This window comes from Terrapene carolina, unplaced genomic scaffold (assembly GCF_002925995.2).
Source record: "Terrapene carolina triunguis isolate 2854851 unplaced genomic scaffold, T_m_triunguis-2.0 Scaffold95, whole genome shotgun sequence".
Classification (NCBI taxonomy): Eukaryota; Metazoa; Chordata; order Testudines; family Emydidae; genus Terrapene; species Terrapene triunguis.
In genome coordinates this window covers 42,152,317-42,172,742 of record NW_020664446.1, presented here as the reverse complement: position 1 = coordinate 42,172,742, position 20,426 = coordinate 42,152,317, and the positions used below count along the sequence as shown (strand labels likewise).

General features: G+C 44.2%; 1 protein-coding gene across 1 annotated transcript in view; it reads right to left on the bottom strand.

Moving 5' to 3' along the window:
* Positions 1 to 20,426, bottom strand: part of UNC5B (unc-5 netrin receptor B) — a 154,696-nt gene that overhangs the window by 25,930 nt on the left and 108,340 nt on the right. The window contains exons 2-4 of the mRNA XM_024206604.3: positions 17,243 to 17,464; positions 6,284 to 6,427; positions 2,807 to 2,910 (exon numbers count right to left, since the gene is read on the bottom strand). Coding sequence (XP_024062372.1) covers positions 2,807 to 2,910; positions 6,284 to 6,427; positions 17,243 to 17,464 — 470 coding nt within the window. The remainder of the gene's footprint in view (positions 1 to 2,806; positions 2,911 to 6,283; positions 6,428 to 17,242; positions 17,465 to 20,426) is intronic.

Here is a 20,426-nt window from a genome sequence, read left to right as displayed (position 1 = left end):
AGCCCTATGAGGCGTGATGTCATCATGCAGCTCCTCGGTGAGTCCATTGCTGGGACTGTGCGTTCATGGTGGTCACACTCTGAGCATGAGTTGGCACATCTCCCTGTACTCAGATGTCCTGCCAATCAGTAGAGGGGAGGTGCTCTGTGAGATGCAGCAATCAGGTCCTGCTAAGCACAGGTGCCTTTGCTTGCTTTGCCCAGTTGCTGCCTTAGCTTTGTTTGCTTTAGCATTTGCAGCGCCATGTCTAGGCAGCCAGCCCTCTAGTTGGCTCTTCCCCCCCACTGTCGGAGTTTGGGGTAATATATCCTCCTTCGGTGGGGACAACTGAGTGCACACCACATATCCCACTCGGGTTGTAGTGTTGCTGATTTGTTTCTGCTGTGCACTAGTGCAGGCTACTTGGGAGGGGTATGTGCAAACTGTGTGTGACGGAATGTGTGCACGTGTGTGTGTGTCTTTCTCTGAGAGAATTAGTATATGTAGGAGAGAGCTCAGAGAGTGTTAGTTATTAACTGTTTGTATTACAGTAGCACCTAGAGGCTGCAACAAGAAATTGGAACTCCACTGTGCCAGGCACTGTACAAACACATAGTGAGAGTCTGGTCCCTGCCCCGAAGATCTTACAATTTAAGTTGACAAAACAGCGCTGGAGGGAAAAGGTAGGCACAGAGAGATAAAGTGACATGCCCATGGCCATACATCAGGTCACTGGCACAGTGATGAAGCCAGGAACCAGGAATAGAACCCAAGTCCCCCAAGTCCCAGTCCAGTGCTCTCCCCACTGAAGAACACTGCCTCTCTAATGTGTGTACGTATTTCTGCATCTGTCAGTGTGCAGGGGCTTGTTAAAGTACATGCGGGTGTGAAAGAGAAAGAAAAAAATAAAGATTTAAAATAACCTTTTAGGTGTCGCTTATTTACACATTATCAAAAAAGTTGCAACGGTCAACAAATTCCATACAAGAATGAGGCTTGCGTTGCCTGGAGATATGCTGACAGCATGAGGCATGTGAGTTTTGTTTACCAATCAAAACCAAAAACGGGGGTTTTGTTTACCAATCAAGAACTGTTCTCATCTCCCCTACAAGCTGGGCTGGCACTAGCCTGGTTTGTCCATCTAATTGCTTTTTCTATGAGAGATGACAGGTCAGAAACTAATCTCACACAGAGCACACTCACGGTGATGCTAATGGTACTACACTAAATTACTGGAGCAAGGAGGAAAGGTGACTGGCCTTGGGGAAAGGCCCTGCCTTGCTAGGAGAGTCCATGAACATTTCTTTCCAGGCCTCACTCACTCATTTTTACCCATAGCATTTAAACAAATCATTCTGTGCTTTCTTTTCTTCCAGATCACTCCTGCAAGGGGTTAATGGCAGATGAGCATGTACAGGAGGGAGGCATGGGCTGAACAGGTGTTGAGATTAAGTGTGTTATTAGATGTCAGAATAACAGATCCACTGCCCAAAATAAACAGTTTTGCTGAATAATGGAAGCTGACGGCCTACATGAGGCCATCCATCATGGCCCCAATCCATCTGCAAAGATGTGCCCAATCTATTTCATATGCTCTCTCCCTCGCTCCTCGCTGGAACTTAACTGGCACACTGCTGAGGTGTTAGCAAGGTGTTGCAAGGGACAATGGGGAAGATGCGAGCGCTGTGGGCTGACCGGAGTTTGCGGGAGGCCGCATCCCCAAAGGTGGCTTGGAAATAGCTTGTGCTGTTTTATTAATGGATCACGATAGTGAATGTAGCAAGCTGGCTAGCAATTATTCACCTTCACGATCAGGCCTCATTGAAGCCACAGCTGTGTCCAGCTGAGGGAGACAGGGAGGGCAGGTGGGAGGGGTTGGTTACCAGTAAATTCCCATAGCCTCTGATTAAACAAAAACCACAGCAGGAAAAGGGGCAGGGCAGTAAAATCTATAACAGAAAGCTGTGTCTGCTAAAACTGGCAAAATACAAGCTATGCCAGGAGTCTTGTAAAAGCTATTCCAGCATCTGCCTCCAGCAGGTGGAAAGATACTTCCAGCAGTTACAGGTGCTCTCAGAAACAAGCCAGCAGCTCCCGCAAATCTAAGAGGGTGGAGTCTCTCCAGACTAACACCACCAGGACAGCCATAAACAGAGACTGCAGCTGAGAGAGGAAATGTGCTTAGCATTCCTTCCTTCCCACTGGATTGCAGGAGTGTTTTCATGAGTCAGCCTGAATAGTGGGGGGGCTGGCAGCTGGGAACTGAAATAGTGTCGCTCCTGCTGGGGCAGGGAAGTCGGTTTTATTGGGCCAGTCTAGCCCATTACATCCCTGGGGGGCTACAGCCAACCGAGGGCAGGCAGCGTTCCCTAGGGTTTTCTGCCAGGGGAGGGCAGCTCTAGTCATCTGTGGAGGGATGCCTAAGAGCCACACCACCACAGGCTGTGGTAAATCAGCACATCCCTCTGCTGATCTGACCATGCCCCATCCCCTGCCAGTGCTGTCCATTTTGGGGATGCTGCTGCTCGACTGAAGGCCCCCAGTGGACTGGAGATGGTGCAGCCTCCCCTGTAGTAATCCCTTGCTAGGAAGAGGGTTTTGTGCTGCTGAGGGTTGTCTGCCAGGTTCAGTGTCAATGGAAAATCTAGTCTATTTGGGCAAAGATGCTGGGGGGAAATAGCTGTTCTAAAATGTATGAGCACTCAGGTGAGTAGAGTTTTTCTTGTGGGAGTAAAATACATCCCCAGCATGCTGGCACCTTCTACCTGGTGTGGCCCCTCAGGCCAGCTCTGCTGTTGGGAGGTGTGAGAGAGATAGCATGGCTTACCTCTGCTGTTGGCACCCCCTCCGGGGGGCGGCACTGCAGTAACACCTCATGTTCCAGTGGAACCTCTTTCCCTAGAGGCTCCTGGTCAAAGTTCTTCCTCAGGTCTGGGAAAGAAAAATGAGCCCCAAGTGTTATCAGTCAGTGACAGGAATGGAGCAACCCACAAAACCTTGGGGGTACCGTATATGGACAGAGGAGCCTGCAGCGAGATAAAATCTATCAGGAGTTTATTGTAACATATCCTGCTGACCAGCCACCTCAGAATTCCCAGGGATTTCCTGTCTACCACCTCCACCCTTCTTTCCTGGTAACACTACTACCTGCCCCACCCACCCAGCTGGGCTCTTTGCACCTCAGCTTATCCTTGGCAATGTAAGAACTGTTGTTTCTTCTAGATGGAATCATATTCCAGCAGAAAGAGGCCAAGTCTGCCAAAGGATGTCTCAGAACAAGGGCTGACATCCACTTGCCCATGAATAAAACATGATTTCGAGTGCTCTCCCATTCCTGAAATGGGATTCACTCTCCTTCCCTTAAATGAACTGTTCAGAGCAGGCAGAAGGGGGGACGTTCTGGTCCGCTATTGCCAGAGTGGCATGTTCCTGCCGAGAAACTTCACATTCTTTCATCAAAATCAATCAAAAATGAAGAAGTCTTATGTTTCTGAAAGGGGACCACTGAAGTACGGGCTTGCTGCTTTGCTGCACTAGTGAACAGAGGGACTGAGCATCTGGCAGTGCATGTTGGAGCAGCTTAATTCACAGGGGTGATGTACCATTATGATCTGGAATTCATGCTGTCTAGTAGGTAGCACTGTGCATTTCAAGGAAATCCTTGGGCCAGATTCTCAAAAGAGCTCAGCCCCCAAAAGCTCCATCTGAGGCACCTAAATGAGACACAACATTTTCAGAAGGGCTCTGCTTCCACTTAGGTCCCTAAATGAAGTGGTCAGATTTTCAAAAGAGCCCATCTCCCAGTAACTCCCAGGATCTGGGCACTTTTGAAAATCTGGCACTGTGCCTTTGTCAGACGTAAATTGCAATTATTTTATTCTAAGTGAATTATACATAAATATTGTATGTGTTAACATTTGGAATTACAGAATATGCAGTGACATAGTAGGTCAGATAGGATCTAATATGAAAGTGGTCATATATTACAGTGCTATTCTGCCATCATTACATTAAGCAGCACCTTACTTCAGGAATAATCCCACTGAAGTCACTGGCACCAGTTGCATAGTAAGAAACCACTCATTGTGAATACAAGGAGAGCAGAACTGGGCCTAATGTATATAGAACACATATGTCCTTACTCATGATCACATGGGATGTTAAAAGAAAGACGACAAGCAGTCCAATACACCACCACGTGAAGGTATGCTGTACATTCGTGGGCTACGCTTAGCAGGGGAAAAGGAGCAACTGATACTAGTCCTTCCCTTCCTCACTAGATGGCGCTGCAATACATAGGAATTGCTTCCATCAAGCATTGCTCCAACTTGAGCTAAGTGTGATTGGTCACCAACTTTTTTTGTGATCCCCACATTCCCCCCCCCCCCCCCCCCCCCCCCCCACACACACACACACACACTTTTATGGGGTGTGTGACAAGCGCAGGCTGCCTGCCACAGGGCTACTTCGGGAAACTCAGAAGTCCATTAGCAAATGTCACCGAGCTGGGAACCATTTTGGAAAGGAGACAAGAGAAGGCTTTTCATGTAGCCTCAAAGCAGGCAAGTTAAAAAAAAAAGTGCTGTGTGTTCCTAAGAAACAAGACAGCTTTTTTTCCTAGCTGTGGCCTTACTGTCAACTGAGAGCAGGAAGCATCACTTTGTGTCAAAACTGCCTTGAAGGCTGAGAACATTTCAGTTGCTGCAGCAGGGGAAAAGCAACTGCTACAGATAAAACAGCATAACAGTTTCCACCCTAAATAGCCCTGCTTTCAGTCCCTCCGAGTCTTCTGGAGGGAAGGCGGCACTGCAGGTGCACACACAGCTAACGCAGCTGCCTCGTGGAAAGGTACAAAGGGGCTACTGTACCCTTTGTAAGGTGTGCAAGAGGGAGGCCCACTAAGACTGGTCTAAACTTAAATCTTAGGTCGACATCTCTATGGCACTCAGCGGGTGAGATATCCACATCCTCGAGTGGCACAGTTAGGCTGATCTAACCCGTAGCGTAGCTAGGTCAGTGGAAGAATTCTTCCCCCAACCTAGCTACCAGCGTGCGAAAAGGTGGTGTGCCTATAGCGACGGAAAACCCCTTCCATCGGTGTAGGCTGCATCTACATTATGGGGCTATGCTGGCAGATGTACGGCGCTATTCAGGGCTTTGGAGCAGAGCCCGGAGCTGGAGCGCGGAGCAGCTCCGGAGCAGTGGAGCTGCAGGTTTTTGCCTGGAGCTGGAGCGGAGCTGGAGCACAGCTCCAAAGTCCTGGCTATAACTATGCCATTATAGTTCTCATAGTGTAGCTATGGTCTAAGATGCACCTAGGAACTCTGCAGAAGGGGAAGGTGCATATTGCCTTGCTCAGCTGTGTAGCTAGTGCATATGGGGAAGGGGGCTCCTTCGTGCAAGCTGTACACAGTGCAACTGTAACATATTCTTAAAGTAGGTTTCCATATGGACTTTCAATATTCAGCATGATGCTTCTATAGGGAAGCATCTTTAATCAGAGAACAACTTCCCTATTGGCAGAACTGAAATTTCCACACTGCAATGCACTGTTTCGCCAGCTCTCCCCCTGTCAAGAGAATCACCTCTTACATCCTTTGGGTGGCAGAATAGCCCAGTTGTAGAGTTCTCCCACCCTAAGAACGCATGAGCTATTCACTTGGTAAAGGAAACAACACAGGAGGACAAGCCAGGATGTAGGATTTAAAGTTGCTGAATCAGGCAAATCACCTCTGTGGCTGAGGTGCTAACTTGTCAGGCTGCTAAAAATAATGAAGCACCACGTAAGTGCTGAGCATGTTGAAAGTGCTATACAAACATTAACTAGTTAATTACCACAACACCCTAGTGAGACAGGTAAGTTTATCCCCATTTACAGGTGTGAACACTGAGGTACAGAGAGGGTACATGACTTACCCAAGGTCACACCTTGAGTCAATGCTAGAGCTGAGAACAGTTCTCAAGAGTTCCCGGCCCTAATCCTGTAACCACTAGACAGCACTGACCCTAACCACTAAGTCCAGCAGGGTGGTGTAATGGGGGAATGAGGCTCTGCCACACTGAGTGAACCCCACTGGCTCATTAAATGGGAGCATCTACCTCAGTGGTTATCCTGGGTAAGCTTACTTATGGTGGCAGGCAGTGGGAAAGGAGGAGTCATGGAACTATATTGGGAGGAAAATCCCCACGAGGGCAGATGAAAAGGATTTCCCGCGCAGGGTGTGGGGACAGGCTGGCAAGAAGGAGCAAGTGACAGAGATAGGGACAGGGGCTGCGATGAATGAGAAGTGTGTATGACACCTACACGCTATCCGGACATAGGCCCTTCGGCTTTTTGTGGTCCCAGCAGAGCTCCATGCCACACACTGACACCAGTAATCTTCTAAACCAAAGAGCTCCTCCACCTGCTGCCGGGAGACCTCGATCTGGACCTCCCGCACCAGCATCCCTGTAAGGAGAGACAACAAAACAGAGGGTTAAGGAGGCCAGAATGCTGAACCTTTATGAAATAAGCTGCATATGGAAGTATACTGTGTGTGAGCATGTGTGTACTCACACACACATGCACTGATTGAAGGGGAGGAAAATAATGGTCCTGCAGCTCGAAAAAGGAACTTGAGAGAGGGATGCATTTGACGAGAGACACAACCCCTTCTTCATGAGGCAGTCATCTCCTCTCTTCCTCTGCAACCACTTCTTCTCTTGCCCCATCTTCTTTTTAAGGGCTTGACCCAGATTCTGATCCATGCCAGGATCCCCTCCACCCACACACACTGTTTTAAAGATGACACTATGTTTCTGGATATGCTGGTGGTTCTGCTGCATTGCCATTTAAGGGTTTTTTTTAAAAAAAATCTCATCTCAAAAACAAATAAGCTGAATATCCTGAGTTCGTAACACCACCATACCCTATTAAAACTGAAAGATTTAAAAACATAGCATTTGCTTTTTACCACTGATTCTTGCTTGTTTACATTTTACATTTCGCCCAGGCAGGGCAATGAAAGTAAAGTAGTCAATTTCACTTTTGTTTCTAGCCAGGTTCTTGTCAGGTTCCCTTCCTGGGTTTTATGTACTACCACAATGCTGAAAAGTTTGGGTTCCAAAACAAGGCAGGGGAATGTTTAAATCCAAACAAAAAATCTTTTTCCATTGGAATTTTTTTTTTTCATCTACACACATTTCTGTTGAGCTCACTTTAGGCCCCATTAAATCTTGTTTCTACATAGACTAAAAGTTGTGTCAAAATCAGCCTGACAATGTCCTTTTAAAGTGCCTGTCTGCAGCTGACAAGGAGCCTTGGACATATTAAAGCTCTGATGATGCACATGGTGCCATTGCACCCAGCAGAGAGGCCCTGAAGGCAAAAAATGGTTTGGAAATAAATCACGTGACTGCTCATATTTGGTAGTGAAGTGAGGTGGGAAGAACAGTATGTCAGCCCCTCACAGTCTGAGAGAGAGAAGTGGCCGCTGAGAGGAGAAGAAAGAGGGAGGTGAGGACTCTGTCTCTTAAGTGGAGAAATGCAATCTAGCTGAACTGAACAGGGTCATGGCAAGTGGTCAAGTGGGTCAACTTCTGAGACTATTTCTGGTCACGTGAACATGTCTTAGCCAGCTGGACTGTGTTTAGTCATCCCAGGGTGTGATAACTTATATGAGGAGTCACTATCAGAACTTGGTCTTGTTTAAAATAAATCCCCAGTTACTATCTGTATATACTAAGGAATCTGTTTTATTGCCTCAACAATACCAGGCACTGATACCTTAGCCTTTCTGTGTTTTTGTACAAACCTAGTCACATCTACATCACATTAAAAAATAAAGGAAAGGTGTTATTTTAGTAGGTGTCCCACCCATGGAGAAACATATAGAACATTCTCGTCCTCATATCTATTGTTGAAGAAACAAAACAGGGAATGATTTCCTATCTTTCACAACATATTCCATACATGTATCCCTCTCTAAGATCACTCGTGTAGCCACTCTGCCGATGGGAGAGAGCTCTCCCGTCGACATAATAAAACCACCTAAATAAGTGGCAGTAACTATGTCAGCGGGAGAGTGTCTCCTGCCGATATAGCGCCATGCACACGAGTGCTTTCGCTGGCAAAACTTACATCACTCAGGGGTTGTTGGTGGTTTTTTTTTCATACATCTGAGCGATATAAGTTTTGGCAACATAAGTGGTAGTGTAGACATGGCTTTAGTATGAACTGAGGAACACGCTTTGTTCAAAATGTATAGTGCCCTTTTTACAACTCTTTCCATTCCTTAAAATATTTCTATTGCATTGACAGAACAAGATGGAAACCTGAAGGGTTGCCTAATGGTCTAGCAAAGTCTGTGTAACTTAATAGATCATGTGCTAGCCTTGCATTTTAAAAAAACAGGAGTACTTGTGGCACCTTAGAGACTAAAAAATTTATTAGAGCATAAGCTTTTGTGGGCTACAGCCCACTTCTTCGGATGCATATAGAGTGAAACATATTGAGGAGATATATATACACACATACAGAGAGCATGAACAGGTGGGAGTTGTCTTACCAACTCTGAGAGGCCAATTAAGTAAGTGAAAAAAACTTTTGAAGTGATAATCAAGATAGCTCAGTACAGACAGTTTGATAAGAAGTGCGAGAATACTTACAAGGGGAGATAGATTCAATGTTTGTAATGGCTCAGCCATTCCCAGTCCTTATTCAATCCTGAGTTGATCGTATCTAGTTTGCATATCAATTCCAGCTCAGCAGCCTCTCCTTGCTGTCTGTTTTTGAAGTTTTGAAGTTTTTCTGTTGTAAGATAGCGGGTGGCTATCTTACAACAGAAAAACTTCAAAAACAGACTCCAAAGAGAGACTGCTGAGCTGGAATTGATATGCAAACTAGACACAATCAACTCAGGATTAAATAAAGACTGGGAATGGCTGAGCCATTACAAACATTGAATCTATCTCCCCTTGTAAGTATTCTCGCACTTCTTATCAAACTGTCTGTACTGAGCTATCTTGATTATCACTTCAAAAGTTTTTTTCACTTACTTAATTGGCCTCTCAGAGTTGGTAAGACAACTCCCACCTGTTCATGCTCTCTGTATGGGTGTATATATATCTCCTCAATATGTTTCACTCTATATGCATCCGAAGAAGTGGGCTGTAGCCCACAAAAGCTTATGCTCTAATAAATTTGTTAGTCTCTAAGGTGCCACAAGTACTCCTGTTCTTTTTGCGGATACAGACTAACACGGCTGCTACTCTGAAACCTTGCATTTTAAAGGCAAAGACTTCAAAGCCATGTGCAGTTATATATTTTGTTAATTAAAATTTTGGTTAATTTATTTCCATCAATACAATTAGAAATTACTTTATTTGTAATCACCTTTCTATAGAAAAAATGAGACACCTGAAACAAACAAAAAAGATTTCCCATGGGAAAAAAAGAAAGTTTAGGGAAGAAAAAAAAAAAAGCCAAGATTTTCAGAAGTGACTCATATTTTGGATGCCAAGATTCTTTACACACTTCAAAGGGATCTGATTTTCAGAGGGAGGTGCTCAGCGCTTTCTGAAAAATCAGCCCTTTACAGTATCTCAGTTGGGCACCCAAGAAGTCAGATAGCCCCAAATCACTAGTCATTTGTGAAAATCTTGGCTGAATTGTTTAACCACATAAAGAGGGGTTATAGCTTTAAACTGCCATGTTAGAACATTAAACAATCAAGTTGAACAAGACAATTGGGACCAAGGCGAGTTTATGCATCTTAGCAGTGCAAAGTTAACACTCATATGTCTTGCTCCCCAGGGCCATTTAAATGGAGAGCCACTTTCTAGCATGGCTGCTAGTACAGATGTTACCTATTTTTCTGTCTGAATTATTATTCTCTGATTTGGCTTATTTTCATTTTTTCCACATAAAATATACTAAGATACACTACAACACTTTTAAAGTATGTTTACATCAACAAAATTTGTCATAAAAGTTATTATTCAAAGCCCATATTTCTGATCTGTAGCTAAGGACATTGTGTTAAGGGAATCAAACTTTACTATGTTAAGTTGAAATGGGCAATTTTGTGACCCCTCTCCCCTTTGCAGTTGTTCTATCAATGCATAGTGGACACCTGATATGCATACTGTTAGCAAAGTAGGCCATCTTGATTTTAGCTTCTTTTCTCAGGATGGCTGCTGGTCAGGTAAGCCAGCTGCCTATAGTTTTCTTACAGAGGTGCAGTATTGCCTCTATATGAAAGTTGGATTCAGTTTTTCACCTATAGTTGCAATTCAACCTCAGTGAAGAACAAATGTTTTCTCCCCAACTTTACAGCACCTAATCTGTGAATGAAGATTGAATTTTCTGAGGACTGTCAACTAAATCTGTTACTGCATTTATGAGTTAAAATTATAAGAAATGGGGGTTTTAAGAAAATTTTCCCCAACGTGAGAACATTTTCCAGACCCCTTTTGCTCATAAATGAAAGTTTTTTATCCTTCAGACTTTTCATATAGTTAAAACTCATTGCCAAATGCCTTCAAATATGCCTTTGAAGAAATTAGGTTCTAATTAAGCAAAGTTATTAGCAATGTTTCCCTTTGTTTTCCATTATATCAACAACACTCCCTTACTCAAAATGGCCACTATTTCCCACGTTATGAACATTGAGCTGTAACAATTTTATGAACACTATAGGTAACTAGTCAGTAGGAGGAAGTTATTGTATATTGGGGTTATTTGAATTTCCTATGTAACAGATCGATCTAATTTATACTGGGGGAAGTGGACTGTTCATTATATATCCATAATCTCAAATTCAATAGGGTTCAATGCATGAAGGCCATGTAATGGCTTCCCAGATAAGAATGCCTAAGCACATACTTGCAAGACAATGGGGCAAAGCGTTAACTTCAAGATCCTGTCTCAACCAGCTGCAAACCTTGTTTTGCCATAGCACGGAATTACCAGATCAAAGGGCTATAAAGAGTTAAAGTGACTTGATTCCTGCCAAGTGGGAGCGGGAGGGTAAGTTACCAGGGGCTATCCAGGGAGTTGTCAGAGAGCTCTGACAGGGCACAGGGCTGAAACTGAGAGGCTCTAGGGAGAAGTCTGCATGGAGTGAGTCCAGCCAAGGTCCCCCTGTGGAAGATGGTTATATACCTGGTAAGCTTAAGACATGCGTACAGTCCATTATATCGTTTTTAAGATATGTTTTCTCCAAAATGCTTTTGTTCTAAATAAGTAAGTGGATTTAAGGAGGCTGTTTGGTCACCAGTTACCACTGTCATTGCCCCGGAGGGAACAGAGCTGCAGGGTCTGGACATAAGTCAGACTTACTGAAGCAACTCACGGTTGATGCACAGGAGAATGCAATCCAGGGCCCAGTCAGTCAGAGTGGGAGAATGACAGAAATACAGGGGTGGACAGGACCTCGAGAGCTCTAGTCCAGCTCCCTGCGCTGATTCCATTCCCAGAGACAGGTGACTGCTACAGACCTGACATTTAGAGGGAGTGCGCTCAGAAAGACCGGGAGCAGTCAAAGGTGCAGTCTGCCCAGTAACTGTGGAAAGCTGCTCATGGCCTCAGAAAGGTGGCCACTACTTCAGCAACATCTGGGGAGTACCTGTTAAAAGCAAGCAGTCACCACGTGTCATTACTTCCAACAGGAGTGAAGCCAAAGAAGTCACCACCTTACTACAATGAAATCGCTCTTGGTGGGCTTTTTAGCTGCATTTTTCTCTCCAGGGTAACCACCCACCTTCTGAACTAAAGATTCTGCACATTTCCACTTGAGAAAATGAAGCCCCTTTTTGAACTGCAGAGCATAGAAGAATCACTGGAGACAACCAGCTTCTCTATTTTCTGTGGTATGTAAAGTTCCAACTCTGAGCAAAGATCCATGATGGAATTATAAACCCCAGAAAGCACTGCCAGCTAGTTACAGATATAAAACACAGTTACTACAGCATTCGCTGCTCTAAATGTGGCGTACAGCTCCATGCACTGTTACCTTTATTAGAAGGTTTAGTTTGTTATCACACCCTTGCTCATATAAGGTGCCCATCTCCCTAGCTTCACTAAACTCCTTTGCATTGCCCCTTGGCTCCACCACCTCTGAATCACACCTGACATTTGGCTCCTTTAGCTGGTATGATGGTCACACAGCTGGAATTACAGCAGTACGCAGCAACTAGCCTCCTGGAAATGTAAAGCCTCCTGCCATCCTGAATTCATTTGATATTCATACTGTTAATCTAGATACTAATTAAAGAAATTTACCCAATTCATATGGACTTTTGCAGAAGTTCAACAGTGCAGCACACATTTCTTTAATGGACACTTTAATTATAGTTATACGTTCATTCTAGATAGAAAACTGAACACCGCAAACAAGAACAAAAACTAACTGCTCAGGAACAAGCATTTTTCCTTCCTACAATCACTCATCACTTATGATAGAACAACAACTCTACTTCATCCCCACACACCTTCTCCTGGTAATCCCCAGCTGGGGGAGACAGCTGCCCTGCATGAATCCAGAAGGAGAGGGGTTAAACGAGATGTCTGACTTGTGATGTACCTCCCTTCAAAGCAGCCACCCATCCCAAAATTGGCACAACTATCCTAATTTTTATGGGTCTGACCTGCAACTTGTAAAGACGGCATGCAAGATAAGTAAGGAATCTTGAGTGCATTTATTAGGAAATCTAGGCTCAGATTTTTAAAGGTATTCGCGCATTCCTGCACTCAGCATTGTAATGCCTAACTAATTTAGGAGCCTAAATTCCATTTTCAAAAGTGATTTATACCCTTAGGTATCCTAATCCCATTGCTTATCAATGGAATTTTGGCTCCTAAGTGCCTAAAATCACTTTTGAAAATGAGATTTTGGCTCCTAAATCAGTTAGGCATTACAATGCTGAATGCAGCAATGCCTCAATACCTTTTAAAATCTGGGACATAGTGAATAAGGTGCGACTGGAAGGCGTATTCAAATTCACTAGAATGGAAAGTGACTGGGGAATCCTGTAGGAAGAGTGTAAGTAGGGAATAGCGGACTGCAAATCCTCAGGAAAAGAAAAATGCAAGGAACAGGAAAAGTGGCTTCAAGAAGAACTGCTCAAATATCTCAGGTTTCAATAAACAGTCTTCCCTTTACGGAGTAGTTTTGGAAAGGCAACCAAGCAAGAACTCACAGAACTGAGTGACCTCCCAGTTAAAACTAGATGGTGATGATATGAGGATGATGGAACAGGAAAACATTGACACAATTAAGAAGCTCTTCATAACAGGCAGGTGAATGAAATACTTATAAATGTGAACATGCACAAATCAGCTGACCCAGATGTCATGTACCACTGACATTTGATTTTGAAAACTAATGGAAACTTTGGGAGGTACTGATTGCCTGGAGATAAGAAACTATAATGCTGATATTTTAAAAACAAAGAAGAGTGAGCCTGGTAATTACTGTGCTGTTAGTAAAGTACTGGTAAAAATATTGGGGGGGAAATCATTATCTAGGGGCTAATGGGATCATGAACAATAGACATTATTAATAGATTTTGAGGCCAGAAGGGACCATTATGGTCATCCAGTCTGATCCCCTGCACAACTCAGGCCAAAGAACCCCGATCTATAACTTTTGCATCAACCCCGTAACTTCTGTTTGAGCTAGAGCATATCTTTCAAAGATATTCCATCTTGATTTAAAGACTTCAAGTGATGATCACTTCACCACATCCATGGGCTTATACAGACCCATAACTTATAAGAGAAACTTGATTGTTATTTTTTTTTCAGGACACAGTTACAAATTAGTGATGAAGAGAGGGGTAGATGTAAAATATTTAAATTTTAGCAAACCATTTAATTACATCAGACCAATGATTCAAACAGTCCATTATCCTGTCTCTGACAGTGACCAGAACCACGAGGGTTTCAGAAGAAAGTGCAAGAAATCCAGTAATGGACAATTATGGAATAATATGCCCATAAGATACATTTTTCCTAGTCCAGGCAGCTACTGGTTGATTTATGCTCTGAGCATGAGAGAGTTGATATCACTTATATACATTTTAAATTCTACCTATGAACATTCTCACTATCCATTAAAGATCTAATTGTTTTTTGAATCTGACTAAGCTCTTGGCCTCTGATACCCTTCACCAATGAGTCCTGCGGATTGATTATGTGTTGTGTATTTTCTTTTTATCAGTTTTAAATGCCTTTCAATTTCATTAAATGTCCCCTCATTCCTGGATTATGAGAAAGATAAATGCCAGTGCCTGACCTACCTTCTTTAGACCAGCCATTATTTTGTATAATCTCCCTTTCTCGTTCGTTTTCTCTCTAAACAAAAATCTTGATCTTTCCAATCTCTCTTCATCCAATTTTTTTCCCTGCCTGTAATCATTTTCATTGCCAGCCTCTGAACCCCTTTGTATTTCTGCTTTACCTTGTTTGATATAGGGTTGGCAAAACTGAATAGAGTATTCCAGGTGAGGGTGATACCAAGGATTTATATAATGGCATTATAAAAGTCTCAATATTCTTTTCTATCCTATTCTCTAAGCATACTGTTTGCTTTTTTGGTTGCCACTGCACACGGAACAAAGCTTTTCAATGAGCTGACCCCTAGCTTTTTTTCCTGTGTGATTCCATTTAATTTAGAACTCAGCAAAGTGTGTGAGTAATTCACGTTGTTGCTTCCAATGCGTCTTTGTCAACAGTGAATTTCATCTGACATTATGCCATCCATTCACCCAGCTTTGTTAGGTCCTTCTGAAATTCCTCAGAGCTCTCTAGATTGACTATCACAAATAAAGTTGTGTCATCTGCAAAGTTTGCCACCTACTTGTTCAGCCTGTTCCAGACCATTACTAAATATGTTCAATTAGAGAGGAAGGAATGTCTGGTGGTTAGAGCAGGGGTCAGCAACCTGCGGCACATGTGCCAAAGACGGCATGCAAGCTGATTTTTGATGGCACGCTGCTGCCTGCCGGGGTCCTGGCCCCATTCAGCCCCCCTGCCCACCGATTTCTCCTGCAGGAGCAGGAGGCAGAAGCTTGGTCATGCCAGCAGCCAAGCTCCCCCCTCCCCCACTTCTTCCCCCAGCGTGGTGCTTTCCTGCCCCTCCCCCTCCCTCTCCCTCCCGCCGATCAGCTGATCACCCTTGCGAGGGGGAGGGAGAGAGAAGAGGTGGGGACGGGGCCCTAGAGAAAGGGATGGGAATGGGGCATATCCCCTCCAGCCCCCTGCTGTGAGCACCCCCACGAGCCGAGCACCCCAGCCCTCTGCCCTGATCCTTGAACCCCCTCACACACCTCCAGCCCCCGTTCTGACTCCTGCACCCCCCCACACATACTCAGCCCCCCCACACCCCATGCCCTGACTCTTGCACCCCCCACCACACCCCCCCCCCCCCCCCGGGCCCCCAACGGGGCCCCCCCCCCCCCCCCCCCCCACATTCCCACCTGCACCTCCGGTCTGGGGTCCCGGTTGCCGGCCCCTTGTGAAGTGGGCTGTAGTCCACGAAAGCTTATGCTCAAATAAGGTGCCACGAGTACTCCTGTTCTTTTTGTGGATACAGATTAACATGGCTGCTACTCTGAAACCTGACATTTTTGCTGAGAATTTTGCACCACTTTTCTATCAGAAAGGCATTTTGCCAAAGGCTGAAATTTTCAAAAGCGACTAAGGGAGTTAGGCACCCAAATCCCATTGAAACTGAATGGGTACTGCAGGCCTTCCTGAGGCTCCTTGAAAAATCCCAACCACAAATCTTCCAACCTTCTCTGATCAAACAGAACAGGTCCGAGTATGGATCCTTGGGGCACGCCACTGTTCACCTTTTGCCATGCTAAAAACTGACCATTTATTCCTGCTCTTGGTTTCTGTCTCAGCCACTTTCTAATCCATGTCAGTATTTTACGCCTTACCCCGACTACTTAGTTTTCTCAACCACCTCCTGTGAAGTGCTTTCTGATAGTCCAACTAAATTATATCTAATAGTTCTCCTTTATCAACACTGTTTTGTAGCTTGGAGAGGAACAATTTTCATCTAAAAAAGCCATGCTGGTATGATTCCTCCCACAAGGGTATTGAACTTAATTACATTGTGGTCACTATTATTAAGTGGCTCAACTATAGCTACTTCTTGACTGAACTCCTGTGGGTTACATACAACTAAGTTGGGAACACTGTCTCCTTTTGTGTTCTCTAGAACTAGCTGTTCCAAGAAGCAACTGTTTTAACATGTTGATAAATTGCTTCTCAGTGGGGTACCGCAAGGGAGTTTGATAGGTCCAGTCTTACTTAATATCCTCATCAACAAAGTTGGAGGGACAGCTCTTCTACTAAAAGTCACAGATAATATAAAATTGAGAAGAGCTGTGAATAGCAGTGAAGACAGAGAAATCACATAAAAGTGACCTAGACAGTTTGGCCACATGGACAGGAAATGATCAAATGAATTGGAAAAATACAAGCTAATATATCTGGGGGAAATAATCTCAAACAGAGATATACAGTGGGAGGAAGAAAACTAGAAAGTGGTAAATTCTGAGACAGACTTCTGGGCAATAGTATACAACAAATTAGCCATGAGCTTGCAGGAGGATCTGGCAGCAGAAAAGATCAATTTGATTTTGGGTGGCACATGAGGACACTTCACAGCACAGAGAAGGGTGATCACACTCCTGTTCTCTTTGGCTCTGGTGTGAATGCTCCTCCAATATTGCATTCACACATGGACACTTCAGTCTCAGACTTTACTAAAGACTAACAAAAATCTTCAGTGGCCTGAAGGAAAATTAGACAAAGTAAAATGCACATAGCTTGACCAAACAAGGCGTACTAGGGAGGCATTATATCAGTCTACAAATGTATGGATGGAGTAGGCAACAAGAAGGGAGAGGAAATTCATTCTTACGTGGTGGGAAGGTCTTCCTTGAACTTGCAAAATCTGACTGTGGAACCAGAGAAGGGGCTTACAAAACACTTTTAAAGGGGACCCATCCTGTCAGGCGACGCTGAAAGGAGGCGGTAATACTGTTCCTCATCCAAAGTGGAAAGGGATCCAGTTATTCCTCCTTTTCAAGCATGCCTGCACAGTAATGTGCTTTAAATACCACTGTGTTGTACACTACAGAGCCTTAAAAAGAGAGAGGGAGTAGACAGATGAAGTGGCAGAGGAGAGAGAAAGTCAGCAAAGAAAGAGAAGGGGGGGGAGGGGAGGAACGGGGTAAAAAGAGAGTCGGGTCTGCAATGGTTTCTTACCAGTCACCTCATCCAGGCTCTCCTTAGTGAGATGGTCATTCTGATTGACCCACTCGCCATTGCACTTGAAGTAAATCTGAGTGGCTGGGTTGGCTCTGCAGATCAGCTCCACAGGTTTGTTCTTTACAATGTATGCATCTTGTGGCTCCAGTAGGAAATGGGGGAGGGTCTCTGCAGGGGCTGATGGGAAGGAATCTGGAAGTACATCGCCGTACTCAATTCCTGCAAGGAAAGAGAGAGAGTCAGGAAAACAGTTACTCCTACAGAGCATGCTCCACAAATGCTTCCACTAGCGTAACCAGAGTCTAAACCAATAAGCTCTTTATTTAAGAATGATCAGACACATACATGTACATAATACGTTGGGGAAGGGTCAACATGCCTTTTGTAAAGGGAAATCATGCCTCACCAATCTATTCGAATTCTTTAAGGGTGTCAACAAGCATGTGGATAAGACAAGGGTGATCCCGTGGATACAGTGTACAGTAATTCCTCACTTAAAGTCGTCCCGGTTAACACTGTTTTGTTGTTACGTTGCTGATCAATTAGGGAACATGCTCGTTTAAAGTTGTGCAATGCCCCCTTCTAATGTCGGTTGGCAGCCGCCTGCTTTGTCTACTGCTTGCAGGAAGAGCAGCCCGTTGCAGCTAGCTGGTGGGGGCTTGGAACCAGGGTGGAACGACAGCCCCCCTATCAGCTCCCCGCTCCCCTAAGTTCCCTGTGCAGCAGCTGCCTGCAGTTCAGCTGTCCCTCCCCCCACTGCCATGTGCTGCTCCTGCCCTCTGCCTTGGAGCTGCTCCCTGAGACTCCTGCTTGCTGTGCAGGGGGGAGGGAAAGAAGAGGGGGGCTAATGTCAGGGTGTCCCCCTCCCCCCTGCTCCTGCACCCCGCTTACCCCATCTTTCATAGAGCAGGGGGGATAGACAACAGGGCTCAGGATGGAGGGAGCTTGCTGGCAGCAGCTGTGGTCTCAGCAAGCTGATCTAATTAACAAGGCAGTGTACTTAAAGGGGAAATGCGCATCTCTCTCTCTTACACATACCGTGTGTCTCTGCAATTGTCTCCCCTCCCTCCATTCCTGCTGCCTTGCAGAGTGAGAGAGTTAACCCCTGAGGGCTCAGCCAATTGCTAGTTCATCATTTAGCAGTAAGGGAAATATCCCACTCTCTGACTCCTCCACCTCAACCAAGCTTCACAATCATCATCACTGTGTACCAGTATTAAATTCTTTGTTTAAAACTTGTACTGTGTGTGTGTGTGTGACTATATATATATAGTCTTTTGTCTAGTGAAAAAAAAATTCCCTGGAACCTAACCCCCTCATTTACATTCATTCTTATGGGGAAATTGGATTCGCTTAACATCGTTTCACTTAAAGTCGCATTTTCCAGGAACATAACTACAACATTAAGTGAGGAGTTACTGTACTTGGACTTTCAGAAAGTCTTTGATAAGGTCCCACACCAAAGGCTCTTAAGCAAAGTAAGCAGTCATGGGATAAGAGGAAAGGTCCTCTCATGGGTCAGTAACAAGTTAAAAGATAGGAAACAAAGGTAGGAATATATTGTCATTTTTCACAATGTGAGAGGCAAATAGTGGGCTCCCCCAAGGATCTGTAGTAGGATCAGTGCTATTAAACATATTCAAAAATGATCTGGAAAAAGGGGCAAACAGCAAGGTGGCAACGTTTGCAGATGATACAAAATTACTTAAGATAGTCAAGCCCAAAGCAGTCTGGGAAGTGTTACAAAAGGATCTCACAAAAGTGGGTGATTGGGCAAGAAAATGGCAGATAAAATTCAATGTTGATAAATGCAAAGTAATGCATATTGGAAAACATAATCTCAACTATACGCACAAAATGATGAGGTCTAAATTAACTGTTTCCACTCATGAAAGATTTTGGAGTCATTGTGGATAGTTCTCTGAAAACATCCACTCAATGTGCAGCAGCAGCAAAACAAAACAAACAAAAAACACTAACAGAATGATAGGAACCATTAGGAAATGGATCAATAATAAGACAGAAAATATCATAATGCCACTATATAAATCCATGGTATGCCCACATCTTGAATACCACATGCAGTTCTCATCGCCCCATCTCAAAAAAGGTTTATTAGAACTAGAAAAAGTACAGAGAAGAGCAACAAAAATGATTAGGGGTTTGGATCAGCTTCCATATGAGAAGAGATTAAAAAGACTGGGACGCTTTGGCTTAGAAAAGAGATGACTGAGGCCTGGTCTACACTAGGACTTTAATTCGGATTTAGCTGCCTTAATCCGAATTAACCCTTCACCCGTCCACACTACAGAGCCAGTTAATTCGAATTAAAGGGCCCTTTAAATCGATTTCTGTACTCCACCTCGACGAACGGAGTAGAGCCTAAATCGATTTTGTTAATTCGAATTAGGGTTAGTGTGGACGCACACCACCGAATTACTGTGTTTAAGTTAATGGGGTAGTGTGGCCGCACACCACCGAATTAATGTGGTTTAAAACCGAATTAAGGTGCTTAGTGTGGCCGCGCACAATCGAATTTATACAACCTGTTTCCCAAATTCGAATTATCTAAATTCGGATTAATCCTGTAGTGTAGACATACCCTAAGGGGGGATATGATGGAGGTCTATAAAATCCTGAATGGTTTGGAACAAGTGAATAAGGAAGTGTTATTTGCCCCTTCACATAACAAAAGAACCAAGGGTCACCCAAGGAAATTAATAGGCAACAGGTTTAAAACAAACATAAGGAAGTATTTCTTCACATAATGCAGTCAACCTGTGAAATTCATTGCCAGGGGATGTTGTGAAGCCAAAAGTATAAGTGGTTTTAAAAAAGAATTAGATAATTTCATAATGGCTATTAGCCAAGATGGTCAGGGATGCAACCCCATGATCTGGGTGCCTCTGACTACCAGAAGTGAAAACAGGGGATGGATCACTTGATAATTGCCCTCTTCTATTCATTCCCTCTGAAGTATCTGGCACCAATCACTGTCAGAACACAGGATACTGGGCTAGACGGACTATTAGTCTGAACCAGTGTGGCCCTTCTTATGTAAAATATCACTGCCAACTACTTCACTACCACTACTTCCACTCCACACAGTTTGCCATACCCTCTTAGAAGCCCCATTAGTCTGACTCAGTGTGGCCATTCTTATGTAAAATATTACCGCCAG